The sequence below is a fragment of the Protobothrops mucrosquamatus genome, unplaced genomic scaffold, assembly GCF_001527695.2.
Source record: "Protobothrops mucrosquamatus isolate PMUCROS unplaced genomic scaffold, P.Mucros_1.0 scaffold960, whole genome shotgun sequence".
Lineage (NCBI taxonomy): Eukaryota > Metazoa > Chordata > Lepidosauria > Squamata > Viperidae > Protobothrops > Protobothrops mucrosquamatus.
This window is the reverse complement of record NW_015387204.1, coordinates 385,664-401,347: the sequence shown is the minus strand read 5'-3', so window position 1 is coordinate 401,347 and position 15,684 is coordinate 385,664. Positions and strand designations below refer to the sequence as shown.

The following is a 15,684-nucleotide window of genomic DNA, read 5'->3' as shown; positions in this document are numbered from 1 at the left end:
CAGACAGTGCCGGTTGGCGACCCCCAGGGGGAGAGCCTTCTCTGTCGGAGCGCCCACCCTCTGGAACGAGCTGCCCCCAGAGATCCGGGTGATTCCGGATCTCCCCTCCTTCCGCCGCGCCCTCAAGACCTGGCTGTTTCAGCAGGCAGGACTGGCCTAGGGGTAATTTTAAATTGGTTTTAATTAAATTTTAGTAGTGTGGCCAATTCGAATATTTATTTTTAATTTATCTTAGATTTGTATTTTGTGTAATTGTTTTAACTGGCTGTAAGCCGCCCTGAGTCCTCCGGGAGAAGGGCGGGGTATAAATGAAATAAATCCTAAATCCTAAATCTAGAAACCAAATGTAACTAGTAGAAGTAATATCATATAGGACATTTTTACCAGCAAGGTCTGAATTCACTCACATCCTGGTCTGAGAGATACCAATTTTTTAGACCATGGAGAGATTAGCACCTGTTGGTTTAGAATAGATATTTGTTTGTTTGTTTGCTTAATTAATTAATTAATTAATATGGCCACCCATCTCAATACATGACTTTGGGGGGCTAGCAAAATTAAAAATATTTGTTCTTTGTTTTGTTCTAACAAAATATCAACTGTTAATATTGCTTTAAAAAGAGTAGGACTTGGGCCTGAAAAAGAGTAGGACTTGGGCTAAATCATGCTTTATGTTAAGAGTCCTGGTGGTGCAGTGGTTAAAGTGTATTATTGCAGGCAAACTGTCCATAGTTCAAGCTTGACAAAGCTCAAGGTTGAGTCAGCCTTCCACCCTTCCAAGATCAGTAAAATGAGGACCTAGATTGTTGGAGGCAATATGCAAATAATGCTTCTACTTTGTAAATTGCTCTGAGAGTGCTGTAAAGCACTATATAAGCCTAATTGCTATTGCTATTATTTCTTATCTCTGGCTTAGGATATTTGATTATTTCCTTCCTTCCTTCCTTCCTTCCTTCCTTCCTTCCTTCCTTCCTTCCTTCCTTCCTTCCTTCCTTCCTTCCTTCCTTCCTTCCTTCCTTCCTTCCTTCCTTCCTTCCTTCCTTCCTTCCTTCCTCAGAATATTTGTTTTAAAGAAATAACTTTACGAAAATACACGGACAAACAAACCATTTGATTTGGCGAGTGAGGATACTGAATAATTTTAACAATATCAGAATGCAGAATGAAAAAGATATAGTTCAGTAATAGCATGCATGCTCGTGCGCGCGCGCGCGCACACACACACACAATTCCAATACAAAATATAATGTAACTTGCCACTTTGTCAGTCTAATGCAGGGGTCTTCAAAGTTGGCCCTTTTATGACTTGTGGACTTCAACTCTCAGAATTCTGGGAGTTGAAGTCCACAAGTCATAAAAGGGCCAACTTTGAAGACCCCTGGTCTAATGTGATTCATTGCCATAGATTCAGCTTTAACTTAATGCGCAGGCAAACCGCAAGTAAAAATAGTACAGAAATGTTGACTAGTTGTACTATGCATTAGTAAAAATTCTAAACTCGATTGCTTTTATCAGGTTTGCTGAAGCAAAATCTTTGGGACAAAAAGTAAATGATGTAAGACATCAAATCAGTAAGTATGAATATTTTCTTTTTTAATATCCAAATTATATTACATATTACACTGACTAAAACATTATACCTGCCACTAGAATGAGTTAATTAGATTTTTCCCTATTCTGATAATTAGCAATATTTTATTACTTATACTAATTTCCTGTTTGTTTAATAAGCTTGTTTCTTCAATTTCAGTCCATTCTGTTAATTCTAGCAATACACATCCAATTTATATAAATCTCAAGGTTAAAAGAGTTTTCTATTTCAGAATTCTTCCTCTTAACTCTGATTATGCTAATTGGGCAACAGAAACAGTATAGTTTATTTGTCATATGACTATAAAGAATGGCATACATCAAATCATACATGGCTACTTCTCTGATAGAATTATACTGAAAAACCAGCACATAGGAATTATACCCGTGTGTGCTTGAAGCTAGATATTTACGTTACTGTATTTTTGTTTTAGATTCCATCAAGCATTTGTGGCTACTCTAGTATGTTCAATGAAGTCCATATCAGTATTATTTTGTATTTGCTAGCCAACACTTAATAATATGATATTCTTTCCCACAAAGGTCATCAGAGGACCTTTTGGTGAGCCACTTGATGCAATGTAGAATCCATATTACAGTCTTGATGATTTGTAATGGTCATGACAGATAGTGGTTGACTCTATTTTAAAATTCTACCGCAAATATTTTAACATTCTGATTTTCCACTGGAGCGATCACTGTTTCACAACAGAGGTATGGAAAAAATCTAGCCACTTTCCATGATATACAGTGGTATGCCATGATGCTTGCAATGAGGTGATCTTAGTTGTATATTTTAGTAGTTCTCCCAACTTTTCAAAGGGATCAAAGAGTAGAATTCACAAGTGCTAAATCTGCAGCTAAGTTGCAATCACCAAAATATACTGCTGCAAAATGAATATTTTTTCTACTATTGTGTGATAGAACAAAAAAATAAATGAATTGCTACCATGAATATGTTGCTTTGTATCTGAAAATTGATATTAATCATTATAATGAGTGCTGAAGTTGAGACTTGTCTAAAATCATGTAATAATATATTTATAAAAATGGTAAGACTGGTACATATGGGTTTCTGTTCTAAATTTAAATTAGAAAGGACTATCTGAAAGGGGAATTTTTGAAAATCATGCATTAGTTTCCCAGAAATTAAAGGAAGTTATCATGCATACTTAATCCCAAATGGGAAACTATGGGAAGGGCTAATGAGCAATGTCAGTAGCATAATATACAGTATATTACCCAAGGTCTTACAATCTTGGCAAAGAGAAGGAATCATTAAATGCAAAGAAAATGAAGACAATATTAATGTTTCAATGATCAAAAGGTGCTATAACTTTTTGTGTGTGCATACAAGCTTCATGATGATAGGTAAGGCTCAGCCCTCGTGATGTTTATGATGTTTTCAGTTCTTCAGTGCTTTGCACTCATAGAATTTGTAACTATGTCAAAGACTAGCAGTGCTTTTCAAGAAGTCCACTTATAAACTTTTCAAAAAAATCTACCAAATTCTTTGTCCCAAAGATGCTTTTTCAAGAGGCCACTGGACTTTCTTGTTTTTCTTTGAAGAAATTTCACTTCCAATCCAAGAAGCTTCTTCATCTGTGACTGGATGGTGGGGAATGGAAGGATTTATATTCCTTGCAGATAGCTGGTCATTTGCATTCTTTTATAGAGTCATTGAGGCCACTTGGAGGTTTATCTGTGTGCTTAGGGTCTCCTGAGTAGTGCAAATGGGTGTAAAGCCTTCTTGGAACTACTGAAAGGACTATGTTGTAGACTGGATATAGATGATGTCATATCCCTCCTCCTCTGTTGAGAGAGGACTACTCAGTTTTGACATAAATGGCCTCTTTAACCACTCTTTCAAATCAGCGATCCTCTCTGTCCAAAATGTGGACTGTGCTGTCTTCGAAAGAATAGCCTTTGTCTTTTAAATGCAAATGGACTGCTGACTCTTGTCCTGATGAGTTTGTTCTCCTATATCAGTGATGGCGAACCTTTTAGAGACCAAGTGCCCAAACCGCAACCCAAAACCCAATTATTTATCACAAAGTGCCAGGGCTGCATCAGCATTGTGGTGCCCTCGGGGAGCATGGGGGTGTGGCCCACTGGGTGGGCATGGCTGCGGTTGTCACGGCAGACTGGGTGGGCATGGCTGGGGTGGGCATGGCCACGATGTTGCTCATGGGGGGACACCTGTGGAGCCGGGCAGGGTTGGGGGAGATCCAGGAGGTCTCTGGCGGGTGGGGCTGTGGGCAGGAGGCCCAGCATAGATGGGGGGAGGCATGCAATCCTAGCTGGGACTGGGGGGCCATGGCGCCGATGGGGTGGCCTTTGGCTTGCTGGATATGGGTGTGTTCTACCACCTCGGGGTGGCCTTTGGCTTGCTGGATATGGGTGTGTTCTACCACCTCTACCCGAGCTTGCTAGCTGGCCGCTTCGCCTCCTTTGTGCTGGGTGGAGCCGCCGCACTGGGCAGTGGCGACCTAATGGACCTGCACAAGCTGCTGTGGCATGCATGCCCACAGAGAGGGCTTTGAGTGCCACCTCTGGCACGCGTGCCACAGGTTCGCCTCCACTGTCCTATATTATGCCATGCAGGCTTCAGCAGTCTATCTGCATTTAAAAAACAGCAAAGTCCACATTTTGGGCAGAGAGGACCGCTGGTTTGAAAGAGGGGTCAAAGAGGCCATCTATCTCAAAATTGAACAGCCCTCTCTCAACAGAGGGGGAGGGATACGACATCATCTATCTCCTGTCTACAACACAAGAAGCATTTTATAGAAAAAAAAATACAAGTAGTCCTCGACTTACAACAGTTCATTTAGTGACCATTCAAAGTTACAACAGTGCTGAAAAAAGGGACTTAAGACCATTTTTCACACTTACAATATTGCAGCATCCCTGTAGTCATGTGATCAAAATTCAGATGCTTGGCAACTGGTTCATATTTATGTTATGTTATGTTCATATTTATTGTTGTGTCCCAGAGTCATGTGATCCCCTTTTGTGACCTTCTGACGACCAAAGTCAATGGGGAAGCCAGATTCACTTAACAACCGTGTTACTAAATTAACAGCTGCATTGGTTCACTTAACAACTGGCAAGAAAGGTCATAAAATGGGGCAAAACTCACTTAACAAGTGTTTCACATAGCAACATACATTTTGGGCTCAATTGTGGTCATAAGTTGAGGTAGGTAAAAAAAATGGTTAACTTATCAAGAGTTCTTAGAACAGACATGGAAAATATAAGAGGACATTGAGATATCAACTGGCTCTAGAGGGATTTAGTTTTTAGTGTTTTTAATATGTACAGTTAAGAGAAAGATTTAAGGTAGAAAATAGGACATTTGGAATGGAGCAGCAGAAGACATAATTTGAAGATGAAGTTGAACAATGTAGAAATTATGAACATGCAATAGCTATAAAGTATAAACTTATATTGAAATTTGAAACAGAAATAGAACAAGTGAAAGACCATATGATAAAATGGGCTAAGTACTTTGGACACAAGAGTAACATATAGAAGGAAATAAATTGTTATGTAATCTTAGAGTGGATCGAATATAAATCTTTTATAACCATTGTCAAAAAACCCAGAAGCTTCTTTATAATCTTTTATTTTCTTTTTCCTATTTTCTTTCTTACTTATTTTCTATTCTTCCTTAATTTCTTTCTTTGAAATATTTTCATTGTTTTTATCTTGTTAAAAGTTATTCAATAAAAATTATATTAAAAAAAGAAGATGTGAAAAAAGTAAAGTTCTTCACAGTGGTCAAAATGTAACTTAATATTTTTGGAAATGCACTCTAGACAAAAGCATAAAACTGGACAAATCCAGGCCACATGATCCCCACCCCTAAAATAACTGTTGAAAAAGATAGGATCTTTTTAAAAAGATCCTATCTTTTTCTTCTTTAATTAGTAATTAAGTAAGATATTTCATTAACTTATTTAGTCCCTCAATATGAACGTGAAATTTATTCCATTAATTGGCCTAAACTTTTCAGAAGTGGAAAAAATCAGTGCAAATAATTTATAATTAATTAAATTATTTAATTTTCTTAAGGGAAACAGTTGTTCTTGTTATTCTGTGCAAAAAATCAATTAATGCTGTAATTGAAGCTGAGTGTAAAAAGAAAGATAAATTATTGTTGTTCCAAAGTTTTAGTTAAAACAAGACTCCTAGAAATAGGATTTCCTAGTAAGTCAGTAAGAATGTATACTATTTCATTCTTTATTTAATAAATGTTCCTCATTTATATATAATGCCACTACTACCACATAGTACAATTGCATCACTCCATTTGTTATATTGATAGCAATGGTAGAGAAGAAGTGCAAATTCATTGGCTAGAAATTTGCTATTTTTCTATAGCGCTACATGTTGTTGTTCGTCCATCGATTTCGATGAAGACCTTGACATCTTATGGATTATGGGCCATCAATGGTGTGTCCGTAGATGGCTGATGAGACCGATGTTAGCACGGAATGTTCTGCCACATACTGAACAGAGAAATGTAGACACTATTGCTTCAGCATTTGCAGCTCTGGCTTTACGGAGTGCTCGCTTCTCTTGTGCCAAGATTGTCCTTCTGTGTTCATACATCTGGCAACCCTGGTAAACCAGGGTACACCATGTCGGTCGATCATGCACCAAAAATTCCCAAGAGATGGTGTTGATATCCAGGGACTTGAGAGATGCTTTCAGCGTGTCTTTGTATCGCTTCTTTTGTCCCCCGTGCGATCCCTAAACAGCTCTTCTATGGTGAGCTGTCTCAAGGAAAGCGCTACATAAAACTTAGTCAAAAGACAGTGCTATGTCTTTTGTGTACTGGTATCACAATTAGTACATTTTTCAGTTATGATAAATAATTGGGAAACCACTAAAGGAAAATGGGAACACATTAGTTCTTCTTACATTTCTATCTTAGTTCCTCAATTTTTTTCCAATCACATGCCTTTTTCTTCAGTTTTTTAATATGTGGACCCACTCCTTCATCTCCTGTTTCAGTCTGTTTTGCTTTGAGAAACTGATATATTTCAATTTGGTTTGACCGACTACTGATTTAATACTCATTCTCTTACATATCAATGAAAGAGACTGATGGAAAGCAATAACAAAGAGTGAATCACAGGTATCTTAACCTGCTATTAATATCCTGTTTGGGGCTTGTAGGCCTTTTGTATCATTTTTTAAAAATCCACCTGGTATGCAAAACTTCAGCAGAAATATTTTTTATTAAAAACTGTGGTTAGTAATATTGTCTTTGCTGAATAACTAAAGTAAGCTCAAATGAAAGCATGAGTTAAAATGAAGCAAAGAGACATGGGATCATGAAAATAAGATGCAGCTGTTGTAGTAAGGAAATGGATGAATGGAAAGAAATATCAAACAAATGGCAGGGAATAAGAATTTTCAGGTTACCTCAAGGGGAGTACAGAAGTGTATATGGAAATGTATTTTGAGGAAATGTCCAGTGGCGTTAATAAAAGGGATATCTATAGAAAAGAGGGTTCCCAAATTGTTATTTGGACTCTTAATTCTAGACTTCAAATAACAAATAACATATAGAAATACATAACAAACTTGTCCATTGTAAGAAATAAAGAGGGATTTTCCCCTTGTTCTCAAATACAATATTGAAGATCTTTGGAATTTAACTAATGTGTTCACCAGATCTGCCTGTGTCTATAGCTACAATCACTATTAGATTTAATCTAGCAGACCTCCATGCAATAATTGTGTGAAACAAACCGATGATTTATTTTAGGGGAAACAGAAATATTATATCATATTTGTGTTACTCATTATACATAAATTTAATATCTCAGTTATGATACCTGCCTTTTGAGCATGCAATCCCTCCCAGAATCCATGGGGCTCCAACCCTGTTGACATTTCTGAAGACTTTGAAGACCTAGTTGTTCTCCCAGGCCTGAGTTATAGTGGATGGATTCCCTGATTTGGTGTATTTTTGCACATGTTTCTGTGTCACGTAATTAGATCCCAATCTTCTTTACTTACTTTGTATTATGTTTTTATTCTTTCCTATGTTGTGAGTCAGTTTCTAATAGGACAATATTAAATCATATCCAATAAATATATAATGACAAAAATAAAAGTCAATAAACACATAGAAATAAACCATACTTACACACCATTCAAAAGAGCCATAAAAAAGGTCAGAAAGAAACAACAAAACCCAGAACAGATCCTCTCCAGCAACTAACTCCCAGATAAGCAGGGATTAACACCAGACAAATAATCAAGCGGAACACAATATACTAATCAAGGAACTACAAATGAGAAAACCACACCTCCACCAACATTGGCAGGGCAAACTGATGTATATAAACAGAGAGCAAATCCCGCACAGACTCACAGTGGGTATGTTACCTAGTTGGCCAATGAAACATCTGCAAGCAAAAACCAAGGACTTGACAACATCAAGGACTTAACAGTTCATCCCTGAACTACATATATTTTCTTCTATTGAAAAATAAATATAGGAATGATTCAAAAACAAGAGAATCCAAATGCCTACAAGAATCCTACAAAACAAATTTCATATAAAGAATCTCCTTTTGACTCTGGGATTACATTATTAATATTGTGGGTTCTGATACATTTTTATTGATTGTGAATTGGCCAGAAAATTAATACAATAGGAAAATATGCAGTGTTAAAAATAAAGAAATAAAGAGTGTGGGAGGGAGAAAGAAGGGGAAGAATATTGCAATGAGTCCTTTGAATGGAGAACATATTCAGTGGTCACATAAAGCTAAGCTGTGCAGAGGAAGATATCAAATAGATATATCAATGACTATCTGGAATCCTGGCTAGAACCCTGAAAAGGAGTATTTCATACTGTTATCTTTTGTTATAGGTTCTGGTTGCTAAAATTTTACTGAGTCTCTTTGAGACTACACAGTATAAAAAGAGGTCAAATGTCTGTCAAATAAATAAAGGCCAATCCTATATAATTTTGCTAAACCACATTCAAACCCAGTGGAATTTAATTCTGAGAGACGTACTGTACATAGGATGGCACTGTTAACAATTTGTGTTGAAAAGTATTTAATGTACATGTGTGCATGTGTGTGTTTGTATACACACACACATTTATACATATACACACACATACACACACATATATTAAGAATATCAAATTCTGATTATGTGACATCTGTCTAATTGTGCAACCAATCAATAATATCAGAAACTGATTCATAATTCAGAATAAGGGAATTGAAATATATCATGTAAGCATATCCATTGGACTAGATACAGTAAAAGAAGATATATAGAAAAGAGGAAACATTTAAAAATTGTGATATATCACCTAATAAAAAGCACTTATATTGTTTTTAAAATTAGTTGATAGGGAAGTATAGAAAAAAGCATTCAGTTAACTTCTTTTTGCATACTATGATGAAACGAAACCAGTTTTAACGGGACAGAATATCTGTAGCTCAGGGTTGAAATGGAGAGTTCTTAGTGTTCTGTGTGCTTAATTGTTTCCTTGCAGATGTTTCATTACCCAACTAGCTAATATCTTCAGTAAAAGTGAATCTGGGGTTTGTTGCCTGTTTATACATAACAGTTTGCCTTGCTAATTTTACTGGAAATGCAGTTTCCTCCTTGGTGATTCCTTGATTAGAGTATTACTTTCTGTTTAGTGTTGATGCTTGCTTATCTGAGTGTTGGCTGATGGAGGGGATGTGTTCTAATATTTTTTTCCTTTTCAAGTTTCCATATTGTCTATTTTGAATGGCAGGCAAATGTGGTTTATCTCTGGATGGTTGATTTCTCTGAATTCTATGCTTCCAGAAATTTCCTAGTAGTTTGGATTTGGCTTAATATAAATGCTAATAGCTTCCCTATTGAAACTGCAGCATCAGCATAAATATGCAATTGACTTAAAGGACAATAAACCTTCACAATGTGCAGTCTTAAAGTTTTACTGTTTTTGAAGAAATTGTGGTAATGGGCCAATTCTGTATTTAATTCAGAAAAAGACGTGATAAACACTGAAAGCAATAGCCAGATACACACTATCTAACTGAAAAAAAGTTATTTACGAGCTTATTCATTTGGACCCATGCAGAATCACAGAACTGATGGTCTATGGCTCAGTCCACTAGCTGAATCAAAGCAGGACTCAAAGAAATAAATAACTGTGCCTTTTCCACAGAGCAACTGGCCTAGCATGTAGTATGAGAAATTTTGCTGGTCTTGGCAAATGGGATTCTTTAAAGGCTTCAGTAGGTGATATAATGTAGGGTTCTAATGCTTAATTAGGGGAAAAAATAGTAAAAATGCCATTAACAATTGCTCCAAGGCCATGACTTGGACTTTACTTAGGACACCAAAAATGTAACTTCTAGATACAGTGATATACTGTATATTACTATGAGCTATTAGTAGGAAAGTGCCTAAGTGTCATTAGAAAATGCAAAATCTTTCTTTCTTTTATCATTGTTTCTGCAAGGTGAATGTCTATTTCCAACTTTAACCTGAGTTTTCTCCAAGAAAATCCTTAGAGCAGTGGTGGCGAACCTATGGCACAGGTGCCAGAGGCAGCATTCGGAGCCCTCTCTATGGGCACACGTGCCGTTGCCCCAGTCTTGCCTCCCCCCGTGACCCCCTTCTCTCCAGCAGCCCCCCTGAAGGAGAGTCACCCCCGAGCATGGCCCACACGGAGCAGCGCAGTCAAGGACATGGCAGGCAGCCAGGCAGCGTAGACAAGACTCTGCCTTCACACCCCATCATGCAGTTGATGCTGCAGGGCGCAGGAAGAGGGTATGGCCACCATAGCGCTGCTGGGCTGCCTGGGCAATCTGCAGTGAGCCCTGGAGGCGGTGAGTGGTCCTGTGGGTGGGCGGGGAATGGAGGGGCAGAGCAGGGGCGGGGCAGGGGGGTGGAGCAGGAGCGGGGCCAGTTTTTGGGCACTCGGTCTCTAAATGGTTCGCCATCACTGCCTTAGAGCATGAAAAATTGGACCCAAGCAGCCATCACTCTTTGAAGGCTTCTTCAAATCCACAGGACAAGATCTAAAGTGAGGGGTCCTTGGTGCTCTCTGAACTTGCTTGTTTCCTTGCAAACATTTCATTATCCTAACAAGGTAACATCATCAGTGCTAGATCTAAAATGGGTTGTAGCTCCCAGGCCAAATAGGGTTTCTATTCATGGTCTAGACCATGGGTGTCAAACTGCCAGCCCGCAGGCTGGATGCATCATAGCAAAACCACGCCCACCCCATTGCCAGCAATGGAAAAAAAGTCACGATACATCGCGACACATCACATGATGTTGCGAGTTTGACACCCCTTGGTCTAGAGAGACCATGCTTGATTCTGATGTTGTGGATCAAGCTACATATGTATTTTGTGTTTCCTTTCCTCAGTTGCCCCACACTTTCCATTCAAGCTACCACTGCTGCCAACTTCCTGGGTCTGTTTCATATTAAACAGCATAGTGAATTTGACTATTTCTTCACTTTGTGGTAGGACAAATTTGCTTTGCTGTTGTTGTGCCAAATTAGCGTAGCTGTCAGATGTTGATGTAATGGCCATATTTAGGGTTATACCCCAAGATTTTCTTTCTCTTATATGAAGAATGTTCCTTTGATAGAATAAATCCCTGATAGAAAAAGGAGAGAAATAAAGATTTCAAATTAAATTGTTTGGGAAAGCTTCCTAGATATTTTCATTATATACTTTCCATTTTACATCCAGCTCTTATATTCATCTTAGCTGGAAACAAATTTTTATCAACTTTTGAGACAATTGTGCTATAATATAGTTTGTTTTAATAGAGGTAGACAAGAAATAAACCTAACACTTATTTGTAATTATTTTTAAACTATATATCAAAATAATTATAACATTCTAGACTTGAAATATTGACAAATGACTGCCACTCTCGCTCACCAAATCAAGATAAGGAAGAGTTTCCTTGCCTTAGGTCAGCTTCCTTAAACTGCTCTTAAAACACTACATTCTGCAAAACACTGGGAGGCTGTATTGCTCTTGGTACTCACTCTCCCAGCACAGACACAGTCTTTGAACTGTCAGCCTCTCTTCCCTTCTCCATTATAAATCCCTTCACCAAGTAAGCATCCAATCAGATGATCAGGTCTCTGTATAAAAGACTCTTGAGCTCTAAGCATGATTATTTCTCCCCTGAAAGACAGAACACGATGCATTAAAAAACCCTGAAGCTTCATATACGGTTGTGGAAGGGTTATACTGTTTTGCAGTCCAGCTACTTTTAGATCTTCAGAAAGATCTTTTGAGGACCGGGATCCTTTGGATATTATTTCATTTTGTGAAATATTGGCTTAGGATATGTGAATCCAGCCATTTGATTTCTAAGCTCTAGTTTAAGGCAGGGTTTCTCATCCTTAGCAACTATAAAACATGTGGACTTCAGCTCCCAGAATAGTTCAGCCAGCATATTCGAACAAACCAATCCACTGGTTTAAGGCTTAATATATTCATATCCAACCAATTATGGTATAATTAAAAAAATACAACTGTGCAAAACCTAGCTTACCATAGTATGTAAACCCAGCTAATGTTCACAGTTGCTTTTTCCTGTCTGTTCGAATACAGTGCCAAAGATTTTGCCATTAGACAAATGGCAAAATGAACATATATTCACAGTGAACAACGAAGCATCTATTTTCCTCTTAGAGATGTACTGAATATAAATAGCTGTGTAATAAAACATAGGGAAATATATAAATCATATATGAAAAATGGCAGCATGGAACTAGCAATACACATAACATTTACTATAAGAGCTGAGAGAATTACACATTGAATATGTAATTGCACATTGAAATAACATAAAAGTAGGCATCAGATGAGCCTCCCTTTGAATTTTCCAACCAATTAAATAGTTACCTATGTAGTATGTTTTACATTGATGAATATATTTTTAATGTTTACCAGACTTATATCATTATATTTACCTGTATTACTAGGCATAGGCCTGAGAATGAGGAGCTGCAAATCTTTTGCATGCATGTCATTCATGTTAATAAAGTTTATTTCAGAAGTTAGCGGATTAAGCTGCTCACTAAGGACTTTGTAATAAAAATTATGTCTGAATTTTAATTTATGCCTAAATCTAGGTTGTTCCAAGACATTGTTTGATATTATATATACTTCAGAGCAAGTTACTTTATTAACAGACTTTCATTTTGAGTCTAAAAATTATTATAGTGTGATATATTTTATTGAAATAATAGTTATGATTTCTAATCAAAGTACCAAATGGTTCATGTAACAGTTATCTTTCATGGGAATTGCTACTTCGAAAGAAGGAAATTGACTCTGGTTTGTGCTTATTTTTTACTGACAATGCCATTGACCTATTCAAACAAGATTCTGTAGCTGAGAAAAATGAAAGGCTTTGCTTTTTCTTCTAGTTGGTAATTAGGGGCATGCATTTGAAAGAAAGAGTAATAAATTTAAATTAACCTCATTAATCTAACAAGCAGAGTTCAAAGAAAACAGACTTAGCTCTCCCTCATAATTTTTCTTTCGTCTTCATTTTATCTTCCCTATTCAGTCATGCCTTATGTCTTGCATCAAAAGTGTACGCAGTTCTTTTGTTAGTTTCATCTCCTTTCCATACCTTGGGATGATAAAAATGTTCAGAAACTGAGGCCAAAGACTACTAGATTAATCACAGTTCCAATGACAGCTCACTGCATGCTGAGTGAATTCCTCAATTCCCCCAAATGATTTTTTTGCCAGAACATGTGGAACTACAGCATTCAACATTTTATTGGTGCTGTTATCTCCAAACCAAGAATAGCTTTCTTGGAAAAATGAATTGGTTTCTACTGTGGGAATATTTTTAGCAGCTTGTTTGGTGAGGTTTCAGAAAATATAATTAGTAATAGAGATGTCAGCCAAGTTCTAAGTTCAGTTTTAAGCAAACTCTACTTAAAAGGCACCTTGTCTACAGTTCACATTATCAAGATCAAAAGGAGTACTTCTATAAGAACATACAATTGTTCACTGTTTCTTGGATAAATATTTGTGTTTCTGAAAGTTATGGAAATGCAGTACTAAATGACCATAGTGAAAGAAATGCTATGGAAATAATAAGGTAATTTTTTTGAACACCTAGTTGTTTACACTGCAGCAAAGAAAAAAAATGCACACAAACAGATGATTTTTATTATATAGAGCCTGCTTATTTTCTCTTTGTGGTCATATACAGATGGAAGAAATTACTGTGATTCATATAATATAAGATGATAGTCCTTAGCCTTTTCCATTCTGAAGCCATTCCCATGATACCAGTAAAAATGTTTTATTTTCAGCAAAACTGATCTTTTATAGTGATGAGGACAAAATTGGTAACAAAGAGTATGTGATATTGAATTGATATTGTAATAGACATTGAACTGGGATGAACAAATGGATGCGAGTTATAAACACCTGTGCTATTAAGTCTAATTTAATTGGAAGCTGCAATCCTCTACCCTTTGAATGGGTTTTATTTATGAATTGACCTGCAAATGATTATGCTGTTATAGGTATCTTATATTATCTCTTCATTCTTCAAAATTGCTTGACAATCTGACATAAGGTCACTAAACAAGCTGCTAAAAATATTCCCACAGTAGAAACCAATTCATTTTTCCAAGAAACCTATTCTTGGTTTGGAGATAACAGCACCAATAAAATGTTGAATGCTGTAGCTCCACATGTTCTGACAAAAAAAATCATTTGGGACAACTGAGGAATTCACTCAGCATAAAGTCCAGAAGTTATGAATGGTCCAACACTGGAAGTTTTTAAGAAGAGACTGGACAACCATTTGTCTGAAATGGTATAGGGTTTCCTGCCTGAGCAGGGGGTTGGACTAGAAGACCTCCAAGGTCCCTTCCAACATTATTATTATTATTATTATTATTATTATTATTATTATTATTATTATTATTATTATTATTATTATTATTAGTAGTAGTAGTAGTAGTAGTAGTAGTAGTAGTAGTAGTAGTAGTAGTAGTTGTTTGTTTGTTTGTTTGTTTGTTTATTTATTTTCAACTGAATTTTGTACCAAACAATGTATTTTAATATGTGGATACTCATATGTTTACTGTGATAAATAAGCTTGTAATAGAAACTAACTATAAGCAAAGTTTCATGATGTAACTATTTGTCAATTAAGAAATAATTAAGAAATTTCTCCAGATTTGTACTATGATACCTATTCTAAATTCATGTACGTCCTTATGCTTGCTAATATTCTACAGATTATAGTGTCGATTTCTGTTATACTCTAGCAGCTATATAACAGAAAGTGTTGTACTCAGGAAAAATATGATGGTTAGCATCTGTGGTTGGGTAAAAGAGTTGATTGCATTTTTGAGGTATGTAGTTGGCCAAAGGTGTAACCTTTATAATGACTAGTGGTTGAACGTCATATTTAAATCAACCATTAATCTAACTGACCTATATACATTTTTTTTGCAACTATAACTGAAATAAATGCAACTTCACCACAGCATAGGTCTAAAATGTTTTTTATTTTTTTTAAAAAAAAATCTTATACTTTCAAGCAGACAGCAGTTATTGAGATGGAGAGATCAACAATTCAACTCTTTTCTATTGTACAAATCCCGAAGAAAGAGTAAATTACATGTAGTCACAATCATAGTAATCTTGTTAAAGAGCAGATATCATCCAGTGAAGATTGAGGACATGTTACATATTGCAAAACAGCTACTGTATATTGAAAATCTATCTCTGTAGAAATTAACATGACCTTCATCTATAAATGCAATGTACATGAACTGGGAGATTTCAAACAATGATATATCCAAGAGGAGGCTTAACATAGGCATGATATTAAAGTAGGACAAAGAAAAGGTTTCCCTATTCATTCTATAGTCCCTGCTGTCTCACCTGAAGGGCTCTGATAAATGATCGTCCAATCTCTGTTTGAAGACCTCCAGGGAAAAAGAACTTACTTCTTTCACCTGGCAGCCTTTAACCATTCCTCATAATGCTTGGTTTCTAGATACTTCACGACTGCCTTAGCATTCCTCTGACTTGC

At 36.5% G+C, this 15,684-nt stretch overlaps 1 protein-coding gene across 1 annotated transcript in view; it reads left to right on the top strand.

Annotated features, from left to right (window-relative positions):
* The window catches only part of KIF6 (kinesin family member 6), a 113,188-nt gene that overhangs the window by 65,725 nt on the left and 31,779 nt on the right, over nt 1–15,684 (top strand). Inside the window, exon 15 of the mRNA XM_029284803.1 lies at nt 1,516–1,571. Within this exon, the coding sequence (XP_029140636.1) occupies nt 1,516–1,571 (56 nt within the window). The remainder of the gene's footprint in view (nt 1–1,515; nt 1,572–15,684) is intronic.